This window comes from Pleurodeles waltl, chromosome 3_1 (assembly GCF_031143425.1).
Source record: "Pleurodeles waltl isolate 20211129_DDA chromosome 3_1, aPleWal1.hap1.20221129, whole genome shotgun sequence".
NCBI classification, from domain to species: domain Eukaryota; kingdom Metazoa; phylum Chordata; class Amphibia; order Caudata; family Salamandridae; genus Pleurodeles; species Pleurodeles waltl.
In genome coordinates this window covers 612,657,701-612,681,817 of record NC_090440.1, presented here as the reverse complement: position 1 = coordinate 612,681,817, position 24,117 = coordinate 612,657,701, and the positions used below count along the sequence as shown (strand labels likewise).

At 48.2% G+C, this 24,117-nt stretch overlaps 1 protein-coding gene across 2 annotated transcripts in view; it reads right to left on the bottom strand.

Annotated features, from left to right (window-relative positions):
* LOC138284374 (malignant fibrous histiocytoma-amplified sequence 1 homolog) overlaps positions 1 to 24,117 on the bottom strand; it is a 216,948-nt gene that overhangs the window by 16,428 nt on the left and 176,403 nt on the right. For both annotated transcript variants that reach the window (XM_069223080.1, XM_069223081.1), the window contains one exon: positions 12,661 to 12,731. In XM_069223080.1, the coding sequence (XP_069079181.1) occupies positions 12,661 to 12,731 (71 nt within the window). The remainder of the gene's footprint in view (positions 1 to 12,660; positions 12,732 to 24,117) is intronic.

Below are 24,117 nucleotides of genomic sequence, written 5' to 3'. Positions count from 1 at the left end.
GTGGTGGCCGGAAAAAAGGCAGGATTTCTTGCTCTAAGCTTGACCCAAACAGTCAGAAACAAGCAACTGCCCTTGTCCTCTCTGCCCTTAGCCTCGACGCCCGGGATCAGAAGCTCTGAGTCCAAAGGTTAAATAGTCCTAGGTCAGGTGCCACCTTTTGCCAATCCCAACCCTAGCCCTAAACCCTAGAACCAATGGGACACATGGCCCTATCTACCAATTATAGCCCTATGCCAATCAGCCAATCAAACCCCAAACTCTATGTCCTAAGTCCAACAGAAATCCTAGCCCTAGGAATCAGTGATGATGAAGCCTCGACCAGTATCTAGAAAATATTTCCAAACCAGTCACTTCTTTGGTTGCAGGATGAAATGGCAGAGTGAAGGAGTGAGCAATTGAGACACTGAGTTGAGGAGGAAGAGGCCTATCCCCATGCACCTGCTGCCGAATGGGAGAAAGAAACTGGAGCAGGTACATTGGACAAGGACCAACGGCAGACTGGAGTTCAAAGGTTCAAGGATGAGAACTGCATAGGAATAGTAATATTTAGTATTCAGGGCTTGGCTGTGTATTGGGTAGGAAGGTGTTTTTAGGTTCAGGAATCAGTAGTGTAAAGGTGAAGTGTTTTTTAGGGATCAAGATATGATAGTTTTAAGGGGTAGTAAGGAATTTTTATGGTTCAGGGGTGGGCAGCGCATGGTGCAAGCTTCAGCTTCCATGGTACAGGGGTATCATGGTGCTGAAACTTGATTGACCGGTACAATGACATACCTTGGTACCCACTAAATAAAATGCAAATGTGAGTTAGGTGTCTTCAAGGGGCTGGTCATCTCTGGGCAGTGGTTGAAGGGTCTAGATCCAGGCAGGCCCTGCACCCATCCCACCTGCCATGCACAGCCCAAGACTGTGCGTAGCAGAGGAGGTGGGGAGGGATGCCTGCCCATGGATGGGCTGGCCGCAGAGTGGTCAGCATTACTATGGTGCTTGCAAGGTACAGCAGTGCCATGAGGCTGAAGCTTAAGCAGCTCCTGTGGGAGTACCCCAGCGTCTCATAAGAGGGGCACAATAGGTCCTGCAGTAGTACCACAGTATTAAATACATTTTGGCCCCTAGGGTGTGTCCCTCTGGTCTCTCCCCAAGAAGACCTGGGGTGCCTCTGCCCTACTCCCTTAATTATCATACATTTTCAGGACGAGAACAAGTCCATGAGTCCTGTAAAAGCGGTTGCAACATTTTTCTCTGGTTACAGCCAGCCAATCAAGTTGATCTGTACTGTTGGATCGGTAATGTCAGTTGCAAAATTTTTCTCTGGTTATAGCCAGCCAATCAAGTTGATCTGTACCGTTGGATCGGTAATGTCAGTTGCAACATTTTTCTTTGGGTTGTGGCAGGCCAATCAGATCAGAACTGAAATTACTGGTAGGAGAAATTGCTCCCTTGGGCAATAAGAGGGCCCTATGTTTGAATTTACTGTTGTGCGGGACTTCCGAAGAGTCCCATAGGAACAACTGTCAAGATTTATCTGATATTTTAAACGTGAATTTCTCAAAAACAACTGAAAGGATTTACAATGAATCACAAAAAGCCCAATTTGTAAACAAAGTTCGAACTTTTTGCCAAATTTCGTATAATTCGTGCAGTTTTTTTTCTGGTCAGTCTTTTTTTTTTTTTTTTGCATGTATGCAAAGTATGTCATGTCAGGTCAGGTTAGGTGATATGTATTTGTAAAACGCACCATCCCCTGCGAGGATATCCTGGCACTGAGGTGGCAGTTGAATTATAAACAGAACTGCATGCTCCTAGGCTCTTCTTCGGTTACTGACAAAGCAGAATGTGAGGCGGTACCAGACAGGACAAGAATGCATTTGACCAGAGATACGTCCCTGTTTAGTACTTTTAACAAGCACGCTTCTGCCTGTTTAAGGGGCACCTTCTGCTGTCTGACCAGACTCATGTATTCAAAAGATGTATATGTAAAAAAAAAACGTATTAACGTACATATAGAGGGGCTTTGGGTCAGCTACCTTCCTCCTTTGATCTTTTTAACCGCAATCACATTTTAATTCCTCCCCCCAGCAGCAGCATGCAGCACAGAACAATGACTCAGCCCATTAGCTACTGGCTCTCTTGCACCGAGAGATATTGAATACTTCCTTTGCATCTATCTAAAGGGAGTGCACTAAAGTAGCAGGATTGGTGGACTAACGTTTTGCCAATATTTTTCCATTACATTTTATTATCCTGGTATCCACATTTAGAAGGTCTTTTCTGCCTTTCTCTTCTTTTTGCATTTGTTGGTTATGCTTGGGATAAAAATCTAAATATAACTATCACACCATTTTGCAAAAGCCATACCAGTTAGCTTTACCAATGCTTGGTTTTCTAATTGGCTTTTCTATACACTCTGCAAAACACTACTCGTGATATCTGGGGTGCCCGCAGCAAATGGCACCACATGAAACTACTGATCTAACCTGTGTATCGAGATGGCCATGCGTGTGGCAATGAGCAGAGTGGCCCCAGGTGTGTGTTTACAGACTATTCATATTTCTTGGCGCTTATTCAAGGGTCCCACTGATATGATAAGAAAAAGAAAGTGCTGATGGGGCTCTGCAGTCAACAGGTCCTGAGCGAGAACGCTAACATGCAGTGCAGAGTCTCGAAATATAATACTCCTAGTTTATTCTTCTTGTTACATAACATGTAAAGAATGTACGATTTGTGCTTGTGGTTTTTCCTTTATCTGAAGCCCCGCGGCTGACCTCCAACGCCTAATCTACACTGAACCATTCAGCAGGAGATCCTACAAACAGGTGAACTGTTTTTGTGTCCAACAAAGAGTGGCTTCTTGGCGTATTGCTGTGCTCTAGACCCCTCACAAGTGACTGATTGGTTCATCTTCCTCCACATCTCTGACACATACAGGATGGAATCTCCACTTACTATAGCCAGCTACCATTTGAAGCAACATTTGTTTTAGGTTTTATATTTTCAAATCTTAGGTATTCAGAGCAGTGAAACAATACTCTAATGAAAATTCATTTTGAGCTGTTTTAGATTAAAAAGTGACTGCTGCATCTTCGTTATGGGGCCATGCTAGTTTGTTCTCAGATAGATATTTCTCACTCTCTAGGGTAGAAGATAGTGACTTATGATACATAGCTAGGTAGTATCTTCTGATGACGCAGCACACTACTCTCTTAGGCTCTCCCAGTCCAAACGTCCATAGCACACCCATTTTCATCCAAGCCCCAGATACACACAATTCAATTTAGTGAACTCTGGTCATTGCTCAGACTAGCATCCTCTAAATCTTGTTATGTATGTGAGACCTAGCACCTTGCCTTCAATATTAATCACCTCTGAAGGGCTCTATTAAAACAAGTTATTATTGTTATGAAGTCAAAAAGATGTGCATAGTCTTACTCGCTGTCTTAACCCTCACCAGCCACCAGAAAAGTCTCAAATGGGTTGGATCTGTAGCAATAAAATCAATTATCAATGTGAATGGAGTAGGTGAGTAAATCAATCTAGTGCATGCCATCTGAATGCGATAATAAGGGAAAGAAAGAACAAACTCGACAAGGAGACATCACTAAAAACAATGTTAAGCAAGATAAATCTAAAACAAACCAGCAACGTTTCCATTCCTTCCTGGTCAACAGAGAAGCACTAGCAGTGAGATGCAGGGAGGCATAAAAGATGCCTGACAAACTAATATAGGTCTACTCCAAAAGAGAGAGAACGGGAAGAGAGGCAGGTACAATAGTTGTCACCTCTAATACCAACCATCACACCCACTGCTCCGCTTCTCATCTTTAAGACACTTTGGGGGTCATTACAACACCGCCCGCCAAGCTGTAACCGCCATGCGGCCGCACTCCCGCGGTGCCCATTACAACATCCCCGCTGGGCCGGCGGGTGCGAACCTAGTTTACGTCCGCCGGCCCAGCGGGGATGCGGCCGCAACATAGGAGCGATGCGGCCGTGCGACGGGTGCAGTTGCACCCGTCGCGCTTTTCACTGTCTGCTATGCAGACAGTGAAAAGCTGCACGGGGCCCTGTTAGGGGGCCCCTGCACTGCCCATGCCAGTGGCATGGGCAGTGCAGGGGCCCCCAGGGGCCCCAGGACTCCCCTTACCGCCAGCCTCTTCCTGGCAGTGCAAACCACCAGACACAGGCTGGCGGTAGGGAAGTCATAATCCCGACGGCAGCACTGCTTGCAGCGCTGCCCTGGTGGATTATCACCGCCGGGGCTAAAGCGGCGGGAAACCGCCGGCCCCGGCGGTGCAACCGCGGCGCTACTGCCGCGGTCGAAATATGGGTCTCCGTACCGCCAGCCTGTTGGCGGTACGGACGCCACTTTAGCCCTGGCGGTCTCAGACCGCCAGGGTCGTAATGACCACCTTTGTTTCTGGCCCGTCGCCTAATTTAGGTTACATTTATGGGACGTGAAAGCACACAATTTTAGCCTAATATCTAAAATGGCACTTCTCTGCCTCTGAAAAAAATACTAAACGAATCAGATTGGTTAGGGTTTTCTAATTTAGTTTGAGTGATAAGAATTATTAGCTATGACCTACAAGGCAACATCAGTTTGAAGGTGAGTGCTCAGGACCAGTTGCAGATTTAAGTAAAAAGGCCAGAGTGTAAGCGGTGTGTGAAGTAGTTACTAGGTCTAGGTTGTTCGGAATATAAAGAGGACCACCTGTGCATCCGTCATGTTTACTTATACGTATTACTTGACTGTTTATCCATGAAATGTGGTAGCTAAGACACACTTTTTTAAACAGCATCTACACAGAAATAAAGCCCCTCATTACAACCCTGGTGGTAAATCCTGCTTACCGCCGTGCAGAAGACCGCCAACATACCGCTGCGGACGCGGAATTCCGCTACAGGTATTATGACCCACAGCTCGGAATCCGCCACAATACAGACAACCACACAAGTCCGCCACACCAAAGGTAAGTGATAAACTGGCGATACCAAAACCGACACTGTCACGCCAACAAGAATACGCCCACACTATCACGACCCACGAATCAACGCGGCTGACCTTCAACCGCGGTACACCATTGGCGGTACACACCGCTGCGCTCAAATTACACACACATTTACAAAACACAACCACATTGGACAATTCGAAATACACACACCTGATACACATACACATACACACACCACACCCACACACCCACAACACTATAAAACACACACCCACATTACCCACAAACCCTTACTACCAGAATATTAAAACAGGCCAGAGAGATGCACTACCTTAAACAACACCAGCATCCACAGACACCCAACACCATTACTTACACAACATCCACGCACCTCAAACAACACACACAAATACATCCCCTCACACATCACAACAAACACCACCTCACACATCACCCACACCACATCGTGGCACCTCAACAACACCCCAGGTTCTCTGAGAAGGAGCTCAGGGTCATGGTGGAGGAAATCTTCCGGGTAGAGCCACAGCTATTCGGATCACAGGTGCAGCAGACATCCATTTAAAGGAAGATGGAGCAATGGCGGAGAATTGTCGACAGGGTCACCGCAGTGGGACAGCATCCAAGTACACGGGATAACATCAGGAAGAGGTGGAACGACCTACGGGGGAAGGTGCGTTCCGTGGTCTCCAGACACCAGATTACAGTACAGAGGACTGGCGGTGGAACCCCGCCTCCTCCCCCACTACTAACAACATGGGAGGAGCAAGTCTTGGCAATTCTGCATCCTGAGGGCCTCGCAGGAGTAGCAGGAGGACTGGACTCTGGTAAGGCAAATCTTAACTACTATATCCCCTACCCTACCTGCCTGCCATCACATACCCCACCCTTACCCTCACACCCATCACCCCAACAACCCACAGATACCCCACCAACGCAACCCACATATCCCAAAAACAAGCCCTGCATGTAACACCAATGCATGGACCCACACCACCAAAGCATGTCCAGTACGGATACTCACAACGACCCCAAACCAACTATCACACAAGGTCCAAGCCAAGAATGCAAGCACTGGAGTAGAGGGTCACCACCCATTCCACACAATGGCACACACAGATACAATATTTATGCTTTTACATCCCAACAGGACCCCTACCCAACGTCACCGGACACGAGGTGCCAGCCATATCCAGTCCTCCCACAGAAGAGACCCACAGTGATGACAGCAGCTCTGCACACCTGGATCAAGATGACCAGCCCGGCCCATTAGGCACCTCTGGACAGTCGGTTCCCCTGACACAGTCACAAGCCACCACAGAGCCTCCCCCTCAGGAAACACCACCACAGCACCCACCCAGCGGGCCCATCCCTCTGTCCCCAGGACACGTCAATCAGCATTGTGTCCACCACTATAGGAAACCCAGGCAACCCCACCAACCCAAGAAAATCAGGGACCTGGGGGCAGTGGAAGTGGGCACAGGGTTCAGGGGACAGAGGCACAGGACAACAGGGAAGCTGGGAGGACTGCTGTGTGACAGGGGGAGGACAGGCCCAGGGAACCCACTCTCCACAAGGCCCTCTCCAAGATCACGGGAGCTTACCATCATTCCCAGGAGAAGATGGTAACGGTACTGGCCAAGTTTCAGGAGACCCAGCGGCTGCAGGAGGAACACTACCTTGGGATCAGGGAGGACTTGAAGTCCATTAACACCACCCTGGTCACCATTGCAGGAGTGCTGCAAGACCTTGTCAAAACCAGGAGGGACACAGTGGCACAACAAGGGGCTCCTGACACTAGCCTGGACAATGAACAACCCTCCACCTCCGCTGCCGCTAGTGGACAGGCGGCACCGCCACAGGAACATGACACCAGCACCCCACTCCCTGCAGATGGAGAACCACCCCGCAAACAGTCCCTGAGATCCAGGAACAAGACAGAGAACATTGTCAAGACCCCCGCCAGGAAATGAGACCCCACTGAATGTCACCCTTCTGTCCCACTATGTCACCCTGTCCATCCTTAAACTGCCATTGCTCCACTTCCTATTCCCTTTTGGACAATGCACCTGTGAAACAAATAGACTGGACTCTGCCATGGACATTCCTCCACCATCACCCCAGCCCATTTTACAACCCCCTTCACTTATTTGCACAGAAATAAACACACTTCAATCACAAAACAATCTGTTGCTTTCACAAATGTGTAATTGCAATAACCATGGAATATAGCAATGTCAATTTACTTGTGCACATACCAATGTAACACAGTTGTAGGGCAGGAGGAAACATAGCAGAGGGCACAAAGTGGGACCCAGATCTGTGAAATGGAAACCCAAAGTGACAAGTCAGGGTCCATACACTGAGTGAAAATGACAGACTTATGCTAGCTCCAACAATTGTATGAGATGTGGGAGGCAGTGACATCTTCTTACCTATGTCTCACTGGAAGTATTGCATGATTAAGTTGTTTCGGTTGTCGATATCCTCTTCTTCTGCCTCGTCTTCTTCACTGTCCACAGGCTCCACAGCTGCCACAAGACCACCATCTGGCCCATCCTCCTGCAGAAAAGGCACCTGCCGTTACAAAGCCAGGTTGTGCAGCATACAGCAGGCCACGATGACTGGCACACCTTCTTTGGTGAGTAGTAGAGGGAACCACCTGTCATATGGAGGCACTGGAATCTGGCCTTCAGGAGGCCGAAGGTGCGTTCAATCACCCTCCTTGTTCGCCCATGTGCCTCATTGTAGCGTTCCTCTGCCCTTGTCCTGGGATTCCTCACTGGGGTCAGTAGCCATGACAGGTTGGGGTAACCAGAGTCACCTGCAAATATCGAGGGACAATTGTTTGACACACACTAACCCTTTGGGACAACCCCATACCAAGACACCTATTCACACTGTATTGGGTCCTTGGCCTCACCTATTAGCCACACACGGTGCCTTTGGAGTTGCCCAATCACATAAGGGATGCTGCTATTCCTCAAAATGTAAGCGTCATGCACTGAGCCAGGAAACTTGGCATTCACATGGGAGATGTACTGGTCTGCCAAACACGCAATCTGCACATTCAACGAATGGTAGCTCTTCCGGTTTCTGTACACCTGTTCACTCCTGCATGGGGGTAGTAATGACACATGTGTCCCATCAATGGCACCAATGATGTTGGGGATATGTCCCAGGGCATAGAAGTCACCTTTCACTATGGGCAAATCCTGCACCAGAGGGAACACGATGTAGCTGTGCATGTGTTTCAGCAGGGTAGACAACACTCTGGACAACACCTTAGAGAACATTGGCTGGGACATCCTTGATGCAATGGCCACTGTTGTTTGAAAGGAACCACTTGCCAGGAAATGGAGTACTCACAGGACCTGCACTAGAGGGGGTATCCCTGTGGGATGGCGGATAGCTGACATCAGGTCTGGCTCCAACTGGGCACACAGTTCCTGGATTGTTGCACGATCAAGTCTGTATGTGACTATTATGTGTCTCTCTTCCATTGTCGACAGGTCCACCAGGGGTCTGTACACCGGAGGATGCCGCCATCTCATCACCTGCCCCAGCAGACGTGCCCTATGGAGGAGAACAGTGAGCAGAGAGTCAGCCAACAATGAGGTATCACAATTTGTTATTTGCTGAAAATGTATTAATCTGCAATGTGCCTGTAACTGTGTGTATTCCAGGCCTAGATAGGTGTGACACAGTTCTTATTAATGCCATGTGGCCCCCTGAAATGCCGGCTGCCTGACCTGTAAGGTGGGACAAGGGGATATGAGGTAACTGCTCTGGCGTCGTACACCGTCGCGGTGGGCGGTCGAAGACCGCGGCGCAATTCAGCATTGGTTAACATTGGACCCTATGGGTCCCATGAGCCAATGACGATGTACGCCGGCAGTGACGTTACGCACCGCCGCGGCTGTGACCGCCATTTTCTGTCTGTTCACTCACTTGATACCTGACCTTCAACAGGAGAGGACCTAGACTGCAAGTGCTGCTGTAAACTCAGTCTGGAAGCAACGATGGCTCAAGTGTCTGGGGAAAGGGCCCCTGCCTTCACTTCAGAGGAGTTGGAGAAACTAGTGTATGTGCGTCATGGCATGGTGGGAACTGGTGGGCAATGAGTATGACGGTCCGGCCGGGTCAGTAATGTCCTTTCCTCCTGTACCATTCCTCTAGGTCAGCGCCCACCAGAAGAAGGCTATTTGGCGTGCCATCGCCAAGGACGTCTGGACCCTGGGGGTCTACCACAGACAGAGCACCCACTGCCGTAAAAGATGGGAGGGCCTGCGCAGCTGGAGCAAGAAGACGGCGGAGGCCCAGCTGGCGATCCCCTCCCAACGTGGAAGGGGTGCCCGTCGCACCATGACCCCCCTGATGTTCCAGATCCTGGCGGTGGCCTATCCGGAGTTGGATGGCCCTTGAGGGCATCACAGCAGCCACAATGGGGTGAGTACACTCTCATTCAGCTGACTCTGCGCCCATTACGAGGTGTCTGGGCGTGGGAGGTGGGCAGTGGGTTCCCCTAGGCCAGGGCAATCTTGGTAGGCAAGGTCCCTTGTGAGGCAGGCTATGTGGCACCCTAACCCCACTAGTGGTAAGAGCCATCTACACCTAGTCAGGCTCCTGACACATGAAACCGCCGCCAGCACCGCCGCCACAGACACTGCCGCAAGCACCGCCGCCACAGACACCGCCACAAGCACCGCCAGCGGCCCGCTACGTCCTCGGACAGTGGCACCACCGCTGACATGCCTGCCATCCCCAGTGGTCAGTCGTCCGAGGCTGGAGGAGAGTTCCAGGACCTTGGGCAGCTTCCATGAAGCATTACTGTTATCATTGTTGGGATCTGCAGGTGGAAGGCGAAGCTGCAGCAGTGTGGGGTATGTCGCTGCCTCCATGGCGTATCATGCTACCTGTACCTCGCCAATGTCGTGCCAAGCACACCCAGGTGAGTGAATTGTACCGCTCACACTGCACGTGAAGCACTCTGGGCACCATGCCCCCTCCAGAACCAGTGGAGACTGTTATCCACTTGAGAGACTGTGGCTTTGCACTTCCCAGGATAAAGCAGGGGGCAACCCACCCACTGGAGAGACTTGAGAGACTGTGGCTTTCCACTCCCCAGGATAATGCAGTGGGCAACCCACCCACTGGAGAGACTTGAGAGACTGTGGCTTTGCACTCCCCGGGATAATGCAGTGGGCAACCCACCCACTGGAGAGACTTGAGAGACTGTGGCTTTGCACTCCCCAGGATACAGCAATGGACATGGAGCCCCCTCGTGCAGCATTGGCGTTGTGCGTTCATCTGGCTGAGGTGCCCCCCCCTCTCCCTCCCCCTGAGGTGCCTGTTTCATTTCGATCTGATACCCCTGCAGTGTTCTCTCCGTATCCAGTCAGGTATCTAGTGTGGGCTTCACCCATGCATTTGGAGCCCAGTGGTCCACGGACAATGATTTGTGCACTATCCGGACTTGTGTAGTTGGTGTACATAATTGTATATACTGGATTTTGAACTTTGATAATGAGATTTCACATGATTACATTCGTTTCCTTTTGTCCTTGCGTTCTTCCAGGGGATGGGGGAGTGTATATGTAATGTTGCTGCATGTATTTGTGTGTATGGTGTTGTGGGTGAGGGTGGGGGTGTTGCGTGTTGCGCGTGTGTGTCACTCTCTTTTCCCTCCCCCCTATGTTGTAGGTGCAGTACTCACCGTGGTCGTCGCCTCCGTCTTTGGTGCTCCTGATAGAAGAGAAGGAAGACCAGCATCGGCAGTATCTGCAATTCGGGCTCCAGGGCGTCCTGGTTCCTGGTGGGGTGAGGAGAGGTAAGTGTTTTCCCTTCTGTGTGTTTCCGCCGTGTTTTTGTTCGCATTAGTTCTGCCCCGGAAAAGGTGGCGGATATCCATCTTGAAATACAGTGGGCGGTACTTTTTCTTCCGCCTGTCTGTTGGCGGTTACAGGCGCGGTGTTTGTTTTAAACGCCTTGGCGGTCAGAGTGTTAAAGTGGCTGTCTATGTTGGCGGTTACCGCCATGGTTGTGATTCCATTTTTTTTTCCGCCGGACTGATTGCGGTATTACCTCTGCTTTAACACCGACCGCCAGGGTTGTGATGAGGGCCAAAGTGTCCTAAATACCTGGTCTAGGTGGATTCGGGGAATGGAGAACCTATGTTTGTCGGCATAGCATGCTCATATTGTCAGCCTACGAGCATCCTTCAGAATGAACATACACTTCTCAGGCAGTTTAAGGTTGTAGAATTCTAGCACTTCAGGTGCCAAATTAAAGGAAAATGTTTCTTGCGGTTTGAGTGTTATAGCTGTCCATGATTCATTTCCCATTCTTGTTTATTGATGCATCCCACTTAGCAAGTCAGCAAATTTGTTGCCCACTGTCAGAAGACATTCCGCTAGGAGGAAGGCTTGATGATATACTGTCTAATGCCACATAGTACATTGACAGCTGCGCCTAGTTCATGCCCCATTTTTGGATGTAGTACATGGTGGTCAAGTTGGTTGCCTAGATGAACAATGTGCTCTTGCGCATCATTGTGCAAACTGCTCTTAGTGCCAAATGCACTGCTACCCACTCCAGCAGCCAGGTGTGAGATTGTTACCATTGCTGAGTGTCCTGAAAGGTCAGGTTGTCCAAATGCATTCCCCCAACCCCACTATAAGAAGGACATCTGTCCTAATGGTCACCTTCGACAGAGCAACGAGAAATGACCTGCGCAGTAACAAATTGTTGTTTTTCCACCATTTTAGTTTGTGCTGAACTCAGAGTTCTATCAACACTTGAGCTTCCAACCAACCCATCATTTGTGACTTCTGCCTGGCCAGACACTCCAGTACAGGGAGCATTTGCAGACTACCACCTGGAACAGTTGCAGTAGACGATGCCATCATGCACATCAATATCATGATCATTCTCACTGTCAGAGGGAAAAACACCTGGTAAAGGGAAAGCAGTTTCGGAAATGCCTTCACTCTCTAGTTGTTAGAGTAGGCTTTACCAGCCACAGTGTTCGGTATGGCTCTCAAGAAGGGATGAATTTTGGGGACAGAGATGTGATTTCTGCAATTTCTGTGAATACCAATTTGTGTAGAAGTGATACAATTTGTTAAATATGTGGTATGCATTGCTGTTAGCTGCTTCTCTTTATCAGCCAATCGTCCAGATAGGGAAACAAATGTACCCATGGGGCTGTTGTGGCTCCCAAAGGGTAATACTTTAATCTGATAATGTTGTCCACTTAACACAAACCTGAGACAGAGGTGGTGCAGTGGATGACGCGGATTAGGATATGGAAGGAGGCATTCTTAAGATCGAGAGTAACCATGCAGTCTCCTGTGCAGAGCAGCAGGATGCCATCTTGCAGAGTTGTCATCTTGAAGTGCTAAACCACAATGTAACGGTTATGTGAAATTAGGCCTAGTACTGGCATGAGTGTTCTATCCTATTGCTAACTCCTGGTGTTATTAAACTAAATAAAAGCCCAGATTGCCAAAAACAACATTCAGACTCCTAAATTCTGCAGCAGCAGCCATTGTGCACCTACGTTCCTCCACCACTGTAGCACAGAGCCATAGAAAACACAAGCAGAAATAGTTCTTCACCATTACTTCCATTTGAAGTAGTCCATCTCATTACATAGCATCTACCTCCTTGCCACACTATACTTGTCCCTTACCTTTGGGTAATAGAAGCTCAGTCTCAAACCTGTTGCAGCATGTTTCACAGGTTTTCACTTCTTCCTTGGTCCTAAAATAAAAAAAGAATATTCAGTGATATGACTGAGTGGTTTAGAAAACATCACAATAAGGCTGCGTCTGTAGCCTTCACCATTGCACTGGTGCAGCTATGGCCCAACCTTGGAAAGCCAGTATTGCAGATACTACCATTCCTATGGGTAATCAATAATTAGCATATGCTTGGTTAATGTTCATCATATACATAAGTCAGTGGCATTAATGATGTATTTTTTTCATTGCTCACATTTAAACACAAGAAAATCTGCTAAGTACTTATGTGACCAGGCGTGTGAGGTTCACAAAGAACTAAGGGCCTTATTACGACCTTGGCAGTCCGAAGATCACCAGGGTCGTGGTGGCGGTTGTACCTCCGCCAATGTGGCGGTCCAACTGCAACATTACGACAGTGGCAGTAGCACCACGGTCGGACCGCCAGCACTGCCAGTTTTCCTCCATAGGAAGGGCTGGCGTGCTGTCGGTCCTATTCCACCAGGGCAGTGCTGCAAGCAGTGCTGCCCTGGGGATTAAGACCTCCTTCTCCGTCAGTGGTTACATGGTGGTAGCACCACCATGCAACTGCTGGTGGAGAGGGGGTGTAGGCCCCCCCGGCCAGCCCCATCGTGACAGGTGCTGATGCACCCTACGCACTACAGCATTGCCGCCAGCTATATTATGAGCCAGCATCAATGTTGTAGGCCATTTCCCACTGGGCGAGCAGGCGGAAACACAGTTTCTGCTCGCTGATTCAGAGTGAAACTCTTAATGGGGTTTGCGGGAAGGCGGCCGCACTGACAGCAACCTAACTGCGGGGAGTTTGGCAGATGGCCTTTTCCATCCGCTGAAGTCATACTGACCCCCATAGTGTGAATATTACAAATTTCAGGCAATGGACCACACACTTTTAAGTAATGGTGCAAGGCCACCACAAAATCCATGCTACTACACTGCTGATCAGTGATAAAACATGCTGCAGGCATCACCAAAACTAAACTCCATTATAAAATGAACATTCTATTTCTGATTAAACTTAGCTAAATCAATGGTCTAGACCCTTGTGTAACATCCTAGTACCTCCAAATTACACCAACCTGCATCTAGACTGTCCGCAGCAGCATCAGCGAAAGTACACCTCATTTACCACCCTCTTGGAGAAAACCCGCTGTTTATCGAACAAATAATGGAAACAATTACAGTACACACCATGCTACTTCCCAATGCCATCTTTCTCCGAGATTTCAACCTACATTGGAACGCCAAGGAAGACACACATATCTCTACTTTAAACCACTTTCTCTGAGATTAGAAAAAAATCTGCCACAATCCTGCACAAGCCCGACACATAAGAAAAGGAGTAGTGCTCGACCTAGGTATATCCAGAAAAGGAGCACTGACAGTTGACTCTATCAAACCTAATGGCCAGTCCGATTTGATTATCACTCAATCCTGTTCCACCTAACTGCACACACATAGAGAGGGTACAGGGCAAGAAATCAAACATAAGCACTCGTTTTGAGACACTAGAAACAATAACACAGAGGAACTGGCCTCACTTTGCCTGAGAAACCTCACTCCTTCCAACTTAAATGTGGAATGTTCTTGAATTAATGATGCACTACAACCACCTGGTGACAAACATTATGGAGGCAGTATCCCCACTTAGTGTCAAGAGGCTGAAAAACAAATCCTTCCACAGTTGGATAATGAAAGAACCCTAGACACTCCTTCTGATCAAACTAAGTGAATGATGGAACCACTACAAAAACACATTTGTAAAGCAAAAGCATCATACTTTGGATCCCAACTCAATGATGCAAGAAACCGTCCAGGAAGACTTTTTAAAATTGTCAAACAACAAATAGGGACAAGCAATGCAACCAGAATTACAGCAATACAAAGTAAAACTATGAAGCTTTCTTAACCTTTTTTGAAGAAATAAATCATAGAAATTGAAAAATCAATTGCAAACGACAATGAAAGGTTGCCAACAATCATCATTCTCAAGGTAAATCTCCATCCCCAGAGGAGGATCAAACTACTAACCACTCACTCAAGACTAAAAAACAAGCAACTCGGAGAGAGTTAAAAGCACTAAATGTCCCACAAAACCTTATTATCCATGAAACCAACTACACATTTCAATGACTCAACCCCCTCCAAAATACTAAAGGAACACAGCCACCTTTTCTCCCCCTGTTGACAATGATCATAAAACTCATTGCTAAAGCAAGGTATAAATTGAGACTGCCTAAAAATAGTGCAAGTGGCACCTGTGGACTTCATTTAGGAATCACCAGGGGTCGCACCTGCCCCTTGCGACCCCGGGCACTGATTTTGTGACCCCCTGGCCTCAGAGATGGCAAACTCAGTGCCAGGAACACACAGGCAGCTTATCCTTAGTCCTAACAGTTTCGGCTGGGCCTCTACTTTGTTTTCTCTTATTTTGTCTTACACAAATAGAGCATAATGTTCCATTATTCACTATTTGTGTAATAAAAAATGATGTATAATTAGCTGGAATATGACCATCCCTGGCAGCTGAGGTAAGTAAAAAAAAATGCTTTTAAATGCATGTTGAGTGTGTGTTTGTGTGTTAGTGTGTGTTTACACGAGAGAGAGAGAGAGAGAGAGAGAGAGAGAGAGTAAGTGTGAATGTGTGGCTAAGTGTAAATGTGTGTATATGTGTAAGCGTGTAAGTGAAATTGAAGTTCAAAGGGTGTTTGATGTCACTTCCGCTACCCTTGGCATCTTGGTGAATTGACATTTATGGTGACATCCCTCTTGAAAAAGCTTGGGGGACACTCAGCCATGAACAACATTTTGCCTGTGTCAAACATCCCCTTTCTCACCAGATTGTTGGAAAAATGTGTACACAACCAACTGTGTCAGCATATTCAACAGATCAACTTACTCAACAACCAGATTGCAAGCTAGCACTACAATCACTAGTGGCTTCCAGACTGGAAGACGGCTGATCAACGCTTACAGGTCTTCCCAAGTAGAACAACTCCACTCAAGGTGACCCTCAATGCAGCAGCATGACTGACAACAGACATGAGATGCTTTGACCACATTATTACTCCCTCACTTAGGTCGCTCAACTGGTTACCTTTTGAAGCCAGAGCTCAGCTGAAAATTGTTTGCTTCACTCACAAAGCCTTGGTCTACAATGAACCGAGGTACATGGCAGTAAAGATTCGAATATCAGTGCAAACTCCCGCAGGCTGGAACCCCCACAGATTCAGGAAACAAAAAACGTACATGTAGGAAGTTGGCTCTGTATGTGCTATTTCAAAGTAAGGAATAGCATGCACAGAGTCCAAGGGTTCCCCTTAGAGGTAAGATAGTGGCAAAAAGAGATAATACTAATGCTCTATTTTGTGGTAGTGTGGTCGAGCAGTAGGCTTATCCAAGGAGTAGTGTTAAGCATTTGTTGTACATACACATAGACAATAAATGAGGTACACACACTCAGAGACAAATCCAGCCAATAGGTTTTTTATATAGAAAAATATCTTTTCTTAGTTTATTTTAAGAACCACAGGTTCAAATTCTACATGTAATATCTCATTCGAAAGGTATTGCAGGTAAGTACTTTAGGAACTTCAAATCATCAAAATTGCATGTATACTTTTCAAGTTATTCACAAATAGCTGTTTTAAAAGTGGACACAGTGCAATTTTCACAGTTCCTAGGGGAGGTAAGTATTTGTTAGGTTAACCAGGTAAGTAAGACACTTACAGGGCTTAGTTCTTGGTCCAAGGTAGCCCACCGTTGGGGGTTCAGAGCAACCCCAAAGTCACCACACCAGCAGCTCAGGGCCGGTCAGGTGCAGAGTTCAAAGTGGTGCCCAAAACACATAGGCTAGAATGGAGAGAAGGGGGTGCCCCGGTTCCGGTCTGCTTGCAGGTAAGTACCCGCGTCTTCGGAGGGCAGACCAGGGGGGTTTTGTAGGGCACCGGGGGGGACACAAGTCCACACAGAAATTTCACCCTCAGCAGCGCGGGGGCGGCCGGGTGCAGTGTAGAAACAAGCGTCGGGTTTTCAATGTTAGTCTATGAGAGATCTCGGGATCTCTTCAGCGCTGCAGGCAGGCAAAGGGGGGGATTCCTCGGGGAAACCTCCACTTGGGCAAGGGAGAGGGACTCCTGGGGGTCACTTCTCCAGTGAAAGTCCGGTCCTTCAGGTCCTGGGGGCTGCGGGTGCAGGGTCTCTCCCAGGCGTCGGGACTTTAGGTTCAAAGAGTCGCGGTCAGGGGAAGCCTCGGGATTCCCTCTGCAGGCGGCGCTGTGGGGGCTCAGGGGGGACAGGTTTTGGTACTCACAGTATCAGAGTAGTCCTGGGGTCCCTCCTGAGGTGTTGGATCGCCACCAGCCGAGTCGGGGTCGCCGGGTGCAGTGTTGCAAGTCTCACGCTTCTTGCGGGGAGCTTACAGGGTTCTTTAAAGCTGCTGGAAACAAAGTTGCAGCTTTTCTTGGAGCAGGTCCGCTGTCCTCGGGAGTTTCTTGTCTTTTCGAAGCAGGGGCAGTCCTCAGAGGATGTCGAGGTCGCTGGTCCCTTTGGAAGGCGTCGCTGGAGCAGGGTCTTTGGAAGGCAGGAGACAGGCCGGTGAGTTTCTGGAGCCAAGGCAGTTGTCGTCTTTTGGTCTTCCGCTGCAGGGGTTTTCAGCTGGGCAGTCCTTCTTCTTGTAGTTGCAGGAATCTAATTTTCTAGGGTTCAGGGTAGCCCTTAAATACTAAATTTAAGGGCGTGTTTAGGTCTGGGGGGTTAGTAGCCAATGGCTACTAGCCCTGAGGGTGGGTACACCCTCTTTGTGCCTCCTCCCAAAGGGAGGGGGTCACAATCCTAACCCTATTGGGGGAATCCTCCATCTGCAAGATGGAGGATTTCTAAAAGTCAGAGTCACCTCAGCTCAGGACACCTTAGGGGCTGTCCTGACTGGCCAGTGACTCCTCCTTGTTTTTCTCATTATTTTCTCCGGCCTTGCCGCCAAAAGTGGGGCCTGGCCGGAGGGGGCGGGCAACTCCACTAGCTGGAGTGTCCTGCTGGGTTGGCACAAAGGAGGTGAGCCTTTGAGGCTCACCGCCAGGTGTGACAATTCCTGCCTGGGGGAGGTGTTAGCATCTCCACCCAGTGCAGGCTTTGTTACTGGCCTCAGAGTGACAAAGGCACTCTCCCCATGGGGCCAGCAACATGTCTCGGTTTGTGGCAGGCTGCTAAAACTAGTCAGCCTACACAGATAGTCGGTTAAGTTTCAGGGGGCACCTCTAAGGTGCCCTCTGGGGTGTATTTTACAATAAAATGTACACTGGCATCAGTGTGCATTTATTGTGCTGAGAAGTTTGATACCAAACTTCCCAGTTTTCAGTGTAGCCATTATGGTGCTGTGGAGTTCGTGTCTGACAGACTCCCAGACCATATACTCTTATGGCTACCCTGCACTTACAATGTCTAAGGTTTTGTTTAGACACTGTAGAGGTACCATGCTCATGCACTGGTACCCTCACCTATGGTATAGTGCACCCTGCCTTAGGGCTGTAAGGCCTGCTAGAGGGGTGTCTTACCTATACTGCATAGGCAGTGAGAGGCTGGCATGGCACCCTGAGGGGAGTGCCATGTCGACTTACTCGTTTTGTTCTCACTAGCACACACAAGCTGGCAAGCAGTGTGTCTGTGCTGAGTGAGAGGTCTCCAGGGTGGCATAAGACATGCTGCAGCCCTTAGAGACCTTCCTTGGCATCAGGGCCCTTGGTACTAGAAGTACCAGTTACAAGGGACTTATCTGGATGCCAGGGTCTGCCAATTGTGGATACAAAAGTACAGGTTAGGGAAAGAACACTGGTGCTGGGGCCTGGTTAGCAGGCCTCAGCACACTTTCAATTGTAAACATAGCATCAGCAAAGGCAAAAAGTCAGGGGGCAACCATGCCAAGGAGGCATTTCCTTACACAACCCCCCCCCCAAACGAAAGAGGATGAGACTAACCTTTCCCAAGAGAGTCTTCATTTTCTAAGTGGAAGAACCTGGAAAGGCCATCTGCATTGGCATGGGCAGTCCCAGGTCTGTGTTCCACTATAAAGTCCATTCCCTGTAGGGAGATGGACCACCTCAACAGTTTAGGATTTTCACCTTTCATTTGCATCAGCCATTTGAGAGGTCTGTGGTCAGTTTGAACTAGGAAGTGAGTCCCAAAGAGGTATGGTCTCAGCTTCTTCAGGGACCAAACCACAGCAAAGGCCTCCCTCTCAATGGCACTCCAACGCTGCTCCCTGGGGAGTAACCTCCTGCTAATGAAAGCAACAGGCTGGTCAAGGCCATCATCATTTGTTTGGGACAAAACTGCCCCTATCCCATGTTCAGAGGCATCAGTCTGCACAATGAACTGCTTAGAATAATCTGGAGCTTTTAGAACTGGTGCTGAGCACATTGCCTGTTTCAGGGTGTCAAAGGCCTGTTGGCATTCCACAGTCCAGTTTACTTTCTTGGGCATTTTCTTGGAGGTGAGTTCAGTGAGGGCTGTCACAATGGATCCATATCCCTTCACAAACCTCCTGTAATACCCAGTCAAGCCAAGGAATGCCCTGACTTGAGTCTGGGTTTTTGGAGCTACCCAGTCCAGAATAGTCTGGATCTTGGGTTGGAGTGGCTGAACTTGGCCTCCACCTACAAGGTGGCCCAAGTAAACCACAGTTCCCTGCCCTATCTGGCATTTGGATGCCTTGATAGAGAGGCCTGCAGATTGCAGAGCCTTCAAAACCTTCTTCAGGTGGACCAGGTGATCCTGCCAGGTGGAGCTAAAGACAGCAATATCATCAAGATAAGCTGTGCTAAAGGACTCCAAGCCAGCAAGGACTTGATTCACCAACCTTTGGAAGGTGGCAGGGGCATTCTTTAAACCAAAGGGCATAACAGTAAACTGATAATGCCCATCAGGTGTGGAGAATGCTGTTTTCTCTTTTGCTCCAGGTGCCATTTTTATTTGCCAGTACCCTGCTGTCAAGTCAAAGGTACTTAAGAATTTGGCAGCACCTAATTTGTCTATGAGCTCATCAGCTCTTGGAATTGGATGAGCATCTGTCTTGGTGACAGAATTGAGCCCTCTGTAGTCCACACAAAACCTCATCTCTTTCTTTCCATCTTTGGTGTGAGGTTTGGGGACTAAGACCACTGGGCTAGCCCAGGGGCTGTCAGAGCGCTCAATTACTCCCAATTCCAGCATCTTGTGGACTTCCACCTTGATGCTTTCCTTAACATGGTCAGATTGTCTAAAGATTTTGTTCTTGACAGGCATGCTGTCTCCTGTGTCCACATCATGGGTACACAGGTGTGTCTGACCAGGGGTTAAGGAGAAGAGTTCAGGAAACTGTTGTAGGACTCTCCTACAATCAGCTTGCTGTTGGCCAGAGAGGGTGTCTGAGTAGATCACTCCATCTACTGTGCCATCTTTTGGGTCTGATGACAGAAGATCAGGGAGAGGTTCACTCTCTGCCTCCTGATCCTCATCTGTTACCATCAACAGATTGACATCAGCCCTGTCGTGGAAGAGCTTAAGGCGGTTTACATGGATCACCCTCTTGGGGCTCCTGCTTGTGCCCAGGTCCACCAGGTAGGTGACCTGACTCTTCCTTTCTAGTACTGGGTAAGGGCCACTCCATTTGTCCTGGAGTGCCCTGGGAGCCACAGGCTCCAGAACCCAGACTTTCTGCCCTGGTTGGAACTCAACCAGTGCAGCCTTTTGGTCATACCAAAACTTCTGGAGCTGTTGGCTGGCCTCAAGGTTTTTGGTTGCCTTTTCCATGTACTCTGCCATTCTAGAGCGAAGGCCAAGTACATAGTCCACTATGTCCTGTTTAGGCTCATGGAGAGGTCTCTCCCAGCCTTCTTTAACAAGGGCAAGTGGTCCCCTTACAGGATGACCAAACAGAAGTTCAAAGGGTGAGAATCCTACTCCCTTCTGTGGCACCTCTCTGTAAGCGAAAAGCAGACATGGCAAGAGGACATCCCATCTCCTTTTGAGCTTTTCTGGAAGCCCCATGATCATGCCTTTTAATGTCTTGTTGAATCTCTCAACCAAGCCATTAGTTTGTGGATGGTATGGTGTAGTGAATTTATAAGTCACTCCACACTCATTCCACATGTGCTTTAGGTATGCTGACATGAAGTTGGTACCTCTGTCAGACACCACCTCCTTAGGGAAACCCACTCTGGTAAAGATACCAATGAGGGCCTTGGCTACTGCAGGGGCAGTAGTCGACCTAAGGGGAATAGCTTCAGGATACCTGGTAGCATGATCCACTACTACCAGGATGTACATATTTCCTGAGGCTGTGGGAGGTTCCAGTGGACCAACTATGTCCACACCCACTCTTTCAAAGGGCACCCCCACCACTGGAAGTGGAATGAGGGGGGCCTTTGGATGTCCACCGGTCTTACCACTGGCTTGACAGGTGGGGCAGGAGAGGCAAAACTCCTTAACCATGTTGGACATATTGGGCCAGTAGAAGTGGTTGACTAACCTCTCCCACGTCTTGGTTTGTCCCAAATGTCCAGCAAGGGGAATGTCATGGGCCAATGTTAGGATGAACTTCCTGAACAGCTGAGGCACTACCACTCTCCTAGTGGCACCAGGTTTGGGGTCTCTGGCCTCAGTGTACAGGAGTCCATCTTCCCAATAGACCCTATGCGTTCCATTTTTCTTGCCTTTGGACTCTTCAGCAGCTTGCTGCCTAAGGCCTTCAAGAGAGGGACAGGTTTCTTGTCCCTTACACAGCTCCTCCCTTGAGGGTCCCCCTGGGCCTAAGAGCTCAACCCGATAAGGTTCAAGCTCCAAAGGCTCAGTTCCCTCAGAGGGCAGAACTTCTTCCTGAGAAGAGAGGTTCCCTTTCTTTTGCTGTGTTGTAGTTGGTTTCCCAACTGACTTTCCTGTTCTCTTGGTAGGCTGGGCCATTCTTCCAGACTCCAGCTCTACTTGTTCACCCTGTGCCTTGCACTGTGCTCTTGTTTTTACACACACCAGTTCAGGGATACCCAGCATTGCTGCATGGGTTGTTAGTTCTACCTCAGCCCAGGCTGAGGACTCCAGGTCATTTCCAAGCAGACAGTCCACTGGGATATTTGAGGAGACCACCACCTGTTTCAGGCCATTGATCCCTCCCCATTCTAAAGTAACCATTGCCATGGGATGTACTTTTCTCTGATTGTCAGCGTTGGTGACTGTGTAAGTTTTTCCAGTCAGGTATTGGCCAGGGGAAACCAGTTTCTCTGTCACCATGGTGACACTGGCACCTGTATCCCTCAGGCCCTCTATTCTAGTCCCATTAATTAAGAGTTGCTGTCTGTATTTTTGCATGTTAGGCGGCCAGACAGCTAGTGTGGCTAAATCCACCCCACCCTCAGAAACTAGAATAGCTTCAGTGTGGACCCTGATTTGCTCTGGGCACACTGTTGATCCCACTTGGAGACTAGCCATACCAGTGTTACCTGGATGGGAGTTTGGAGTGGAACCTTTCTTGGGACAGGCCTTGTCTCCAGTTTGGTGTCCATGCTGTTTACAGCTATGACACCAGGCCTTTTTGGGATCAAAGTTTTTACCCTTGTACCCATTGTTTTGTGAAGAGGCTCTGGGCCCACCCTCCTGTGCAGGTTTTTGGGGGCCTGTAGAAGACTCTTTACTATTTTTAGTTTTGGCTGTCTCATCACCCTTCCCCTGGGGAGTCTTTGTGACCCCTTTCTTTTGGTCACCCCCTGTTGAAGTCTTGGACACCCTTGTCTTGACCCAATGGTCCGCCTTCTTTCCCAATTCTTGGGGAGAAATTGGTCCTAGGTCTACCAGATGCTGATGCAGTTTATCATTGAAACAATTACTCAATAGGTGTTCTTTCACAAATAAATTGTACAGCCCATCATAATTACTTACACCACTGCCTTGAATCCAACCATCTAGTGTTTTCACTGAGTAGTCAACAAAGTCAACCCAGGTCTGGCTCGAGGATTTTTGAGCCCCCCTGAACCTAATCCTGTACTCCTCAGTGGAGAATCCAAAGCCCTCAATCAGGGTACCCTTCATGAGGTCATAAGATTCTGCATCTTTTCCAGAGAGTGTGAGGAGTCTATCCCTACACTTTCCAGTGAACATTTCCCAAAGGAGAGCACCCCAGTGAGATCTGTTCACTTTTCTGGTTACACAAGCCCTCTCAAAAGCTGTGAACCATTTGGTGATGTCATCACCATCTTCAAATTTTGTCACAATCCCTTTGGGGATTTTTAACATGTCAGGAGAATCTCTGACCCTATTAATATTGCTGCCACCATTGATGGGTCCTAGGCCCATTTCTTGTCTTTCCCTTTCTATGGCTAGGAGCTGTCTCTCTAAAGCCAATCTTTTGGCCATCCTGGCTAACAGGAGGTCATCTTCACTGAGAGCATCCTCAGTGATTTCAGAAATGTGGGACCCTCCTGTGAGGGACTCACTATTTCTGACTAACACAGTTGGAGACAGGACTTGAGGGGTCCTGTTCTCCCTATTTAGGACTGGAGGAGGGACATTGGCCTCCAAGTCACTAATTTCTTCCTCTGTGAGGTCATCATCAGAGGGGTTGGCTTTTTCAAACTCTGCCAACAGCTCCTGGAGCTGAATTTTGGTAGGTCTGGAGCCAATGGTTATTTTCTTTATATTACAGAGAGACCTTAGCTCCCTCATCTTAAGATGGAGGTAAGGTGTGGTGTCGAGTTCCACCACCTGCATCTCTGTATCTGACATTATTCTGCTAAGAGTTGGAATACTTTTTTAAGATTCTAAAACTGTTTCTAGAATCTAATTCAAACTTTTAACAAATTTTTAAACTCTAAAAAGACAATGCTAAACAGGGACTTAACACACAAGGCCCTAGCAGGACTTTTAAGAATTTAGAAAACTTTCAAATTGCAAAAATGAATTTCTAATGACAATTTTGGAATTTGTCGTGTGATCAGGTATTGGCTGAGTAGTCCAGCAAATGCAAAGTCTTGTACCCCACCGCTGATCCACCAATGTAGGAAGTTGGCTCTGTATGTGCTATTTCAAAGTAAGGAATAGCATGCACAGAGTCCAAGGGTTCCCCTTAGAGGTAAGATAGTGGCAAAAAGAGATAATACTAATGCTCTATTTTGTGGTAGTGTGGTCGAGCAGTAGGCTTATCCAAGGAGTAGTGTTAAGCATTTGTTGTACATACACATAGACAATAAATGAGGTACACACACTCAGAGACAAATCCAGCCAATAGGTTTTTTATATAGAAAAATATATTTTCTTAGTTTATTTTAAGAACCACAGGTTCAAATTCTACATGTAATATCTCATTCGAAAGGTATTGCAGGTAAGTACTTTAGGAACTTCAAATCATCAAAATTGCATGTATACTT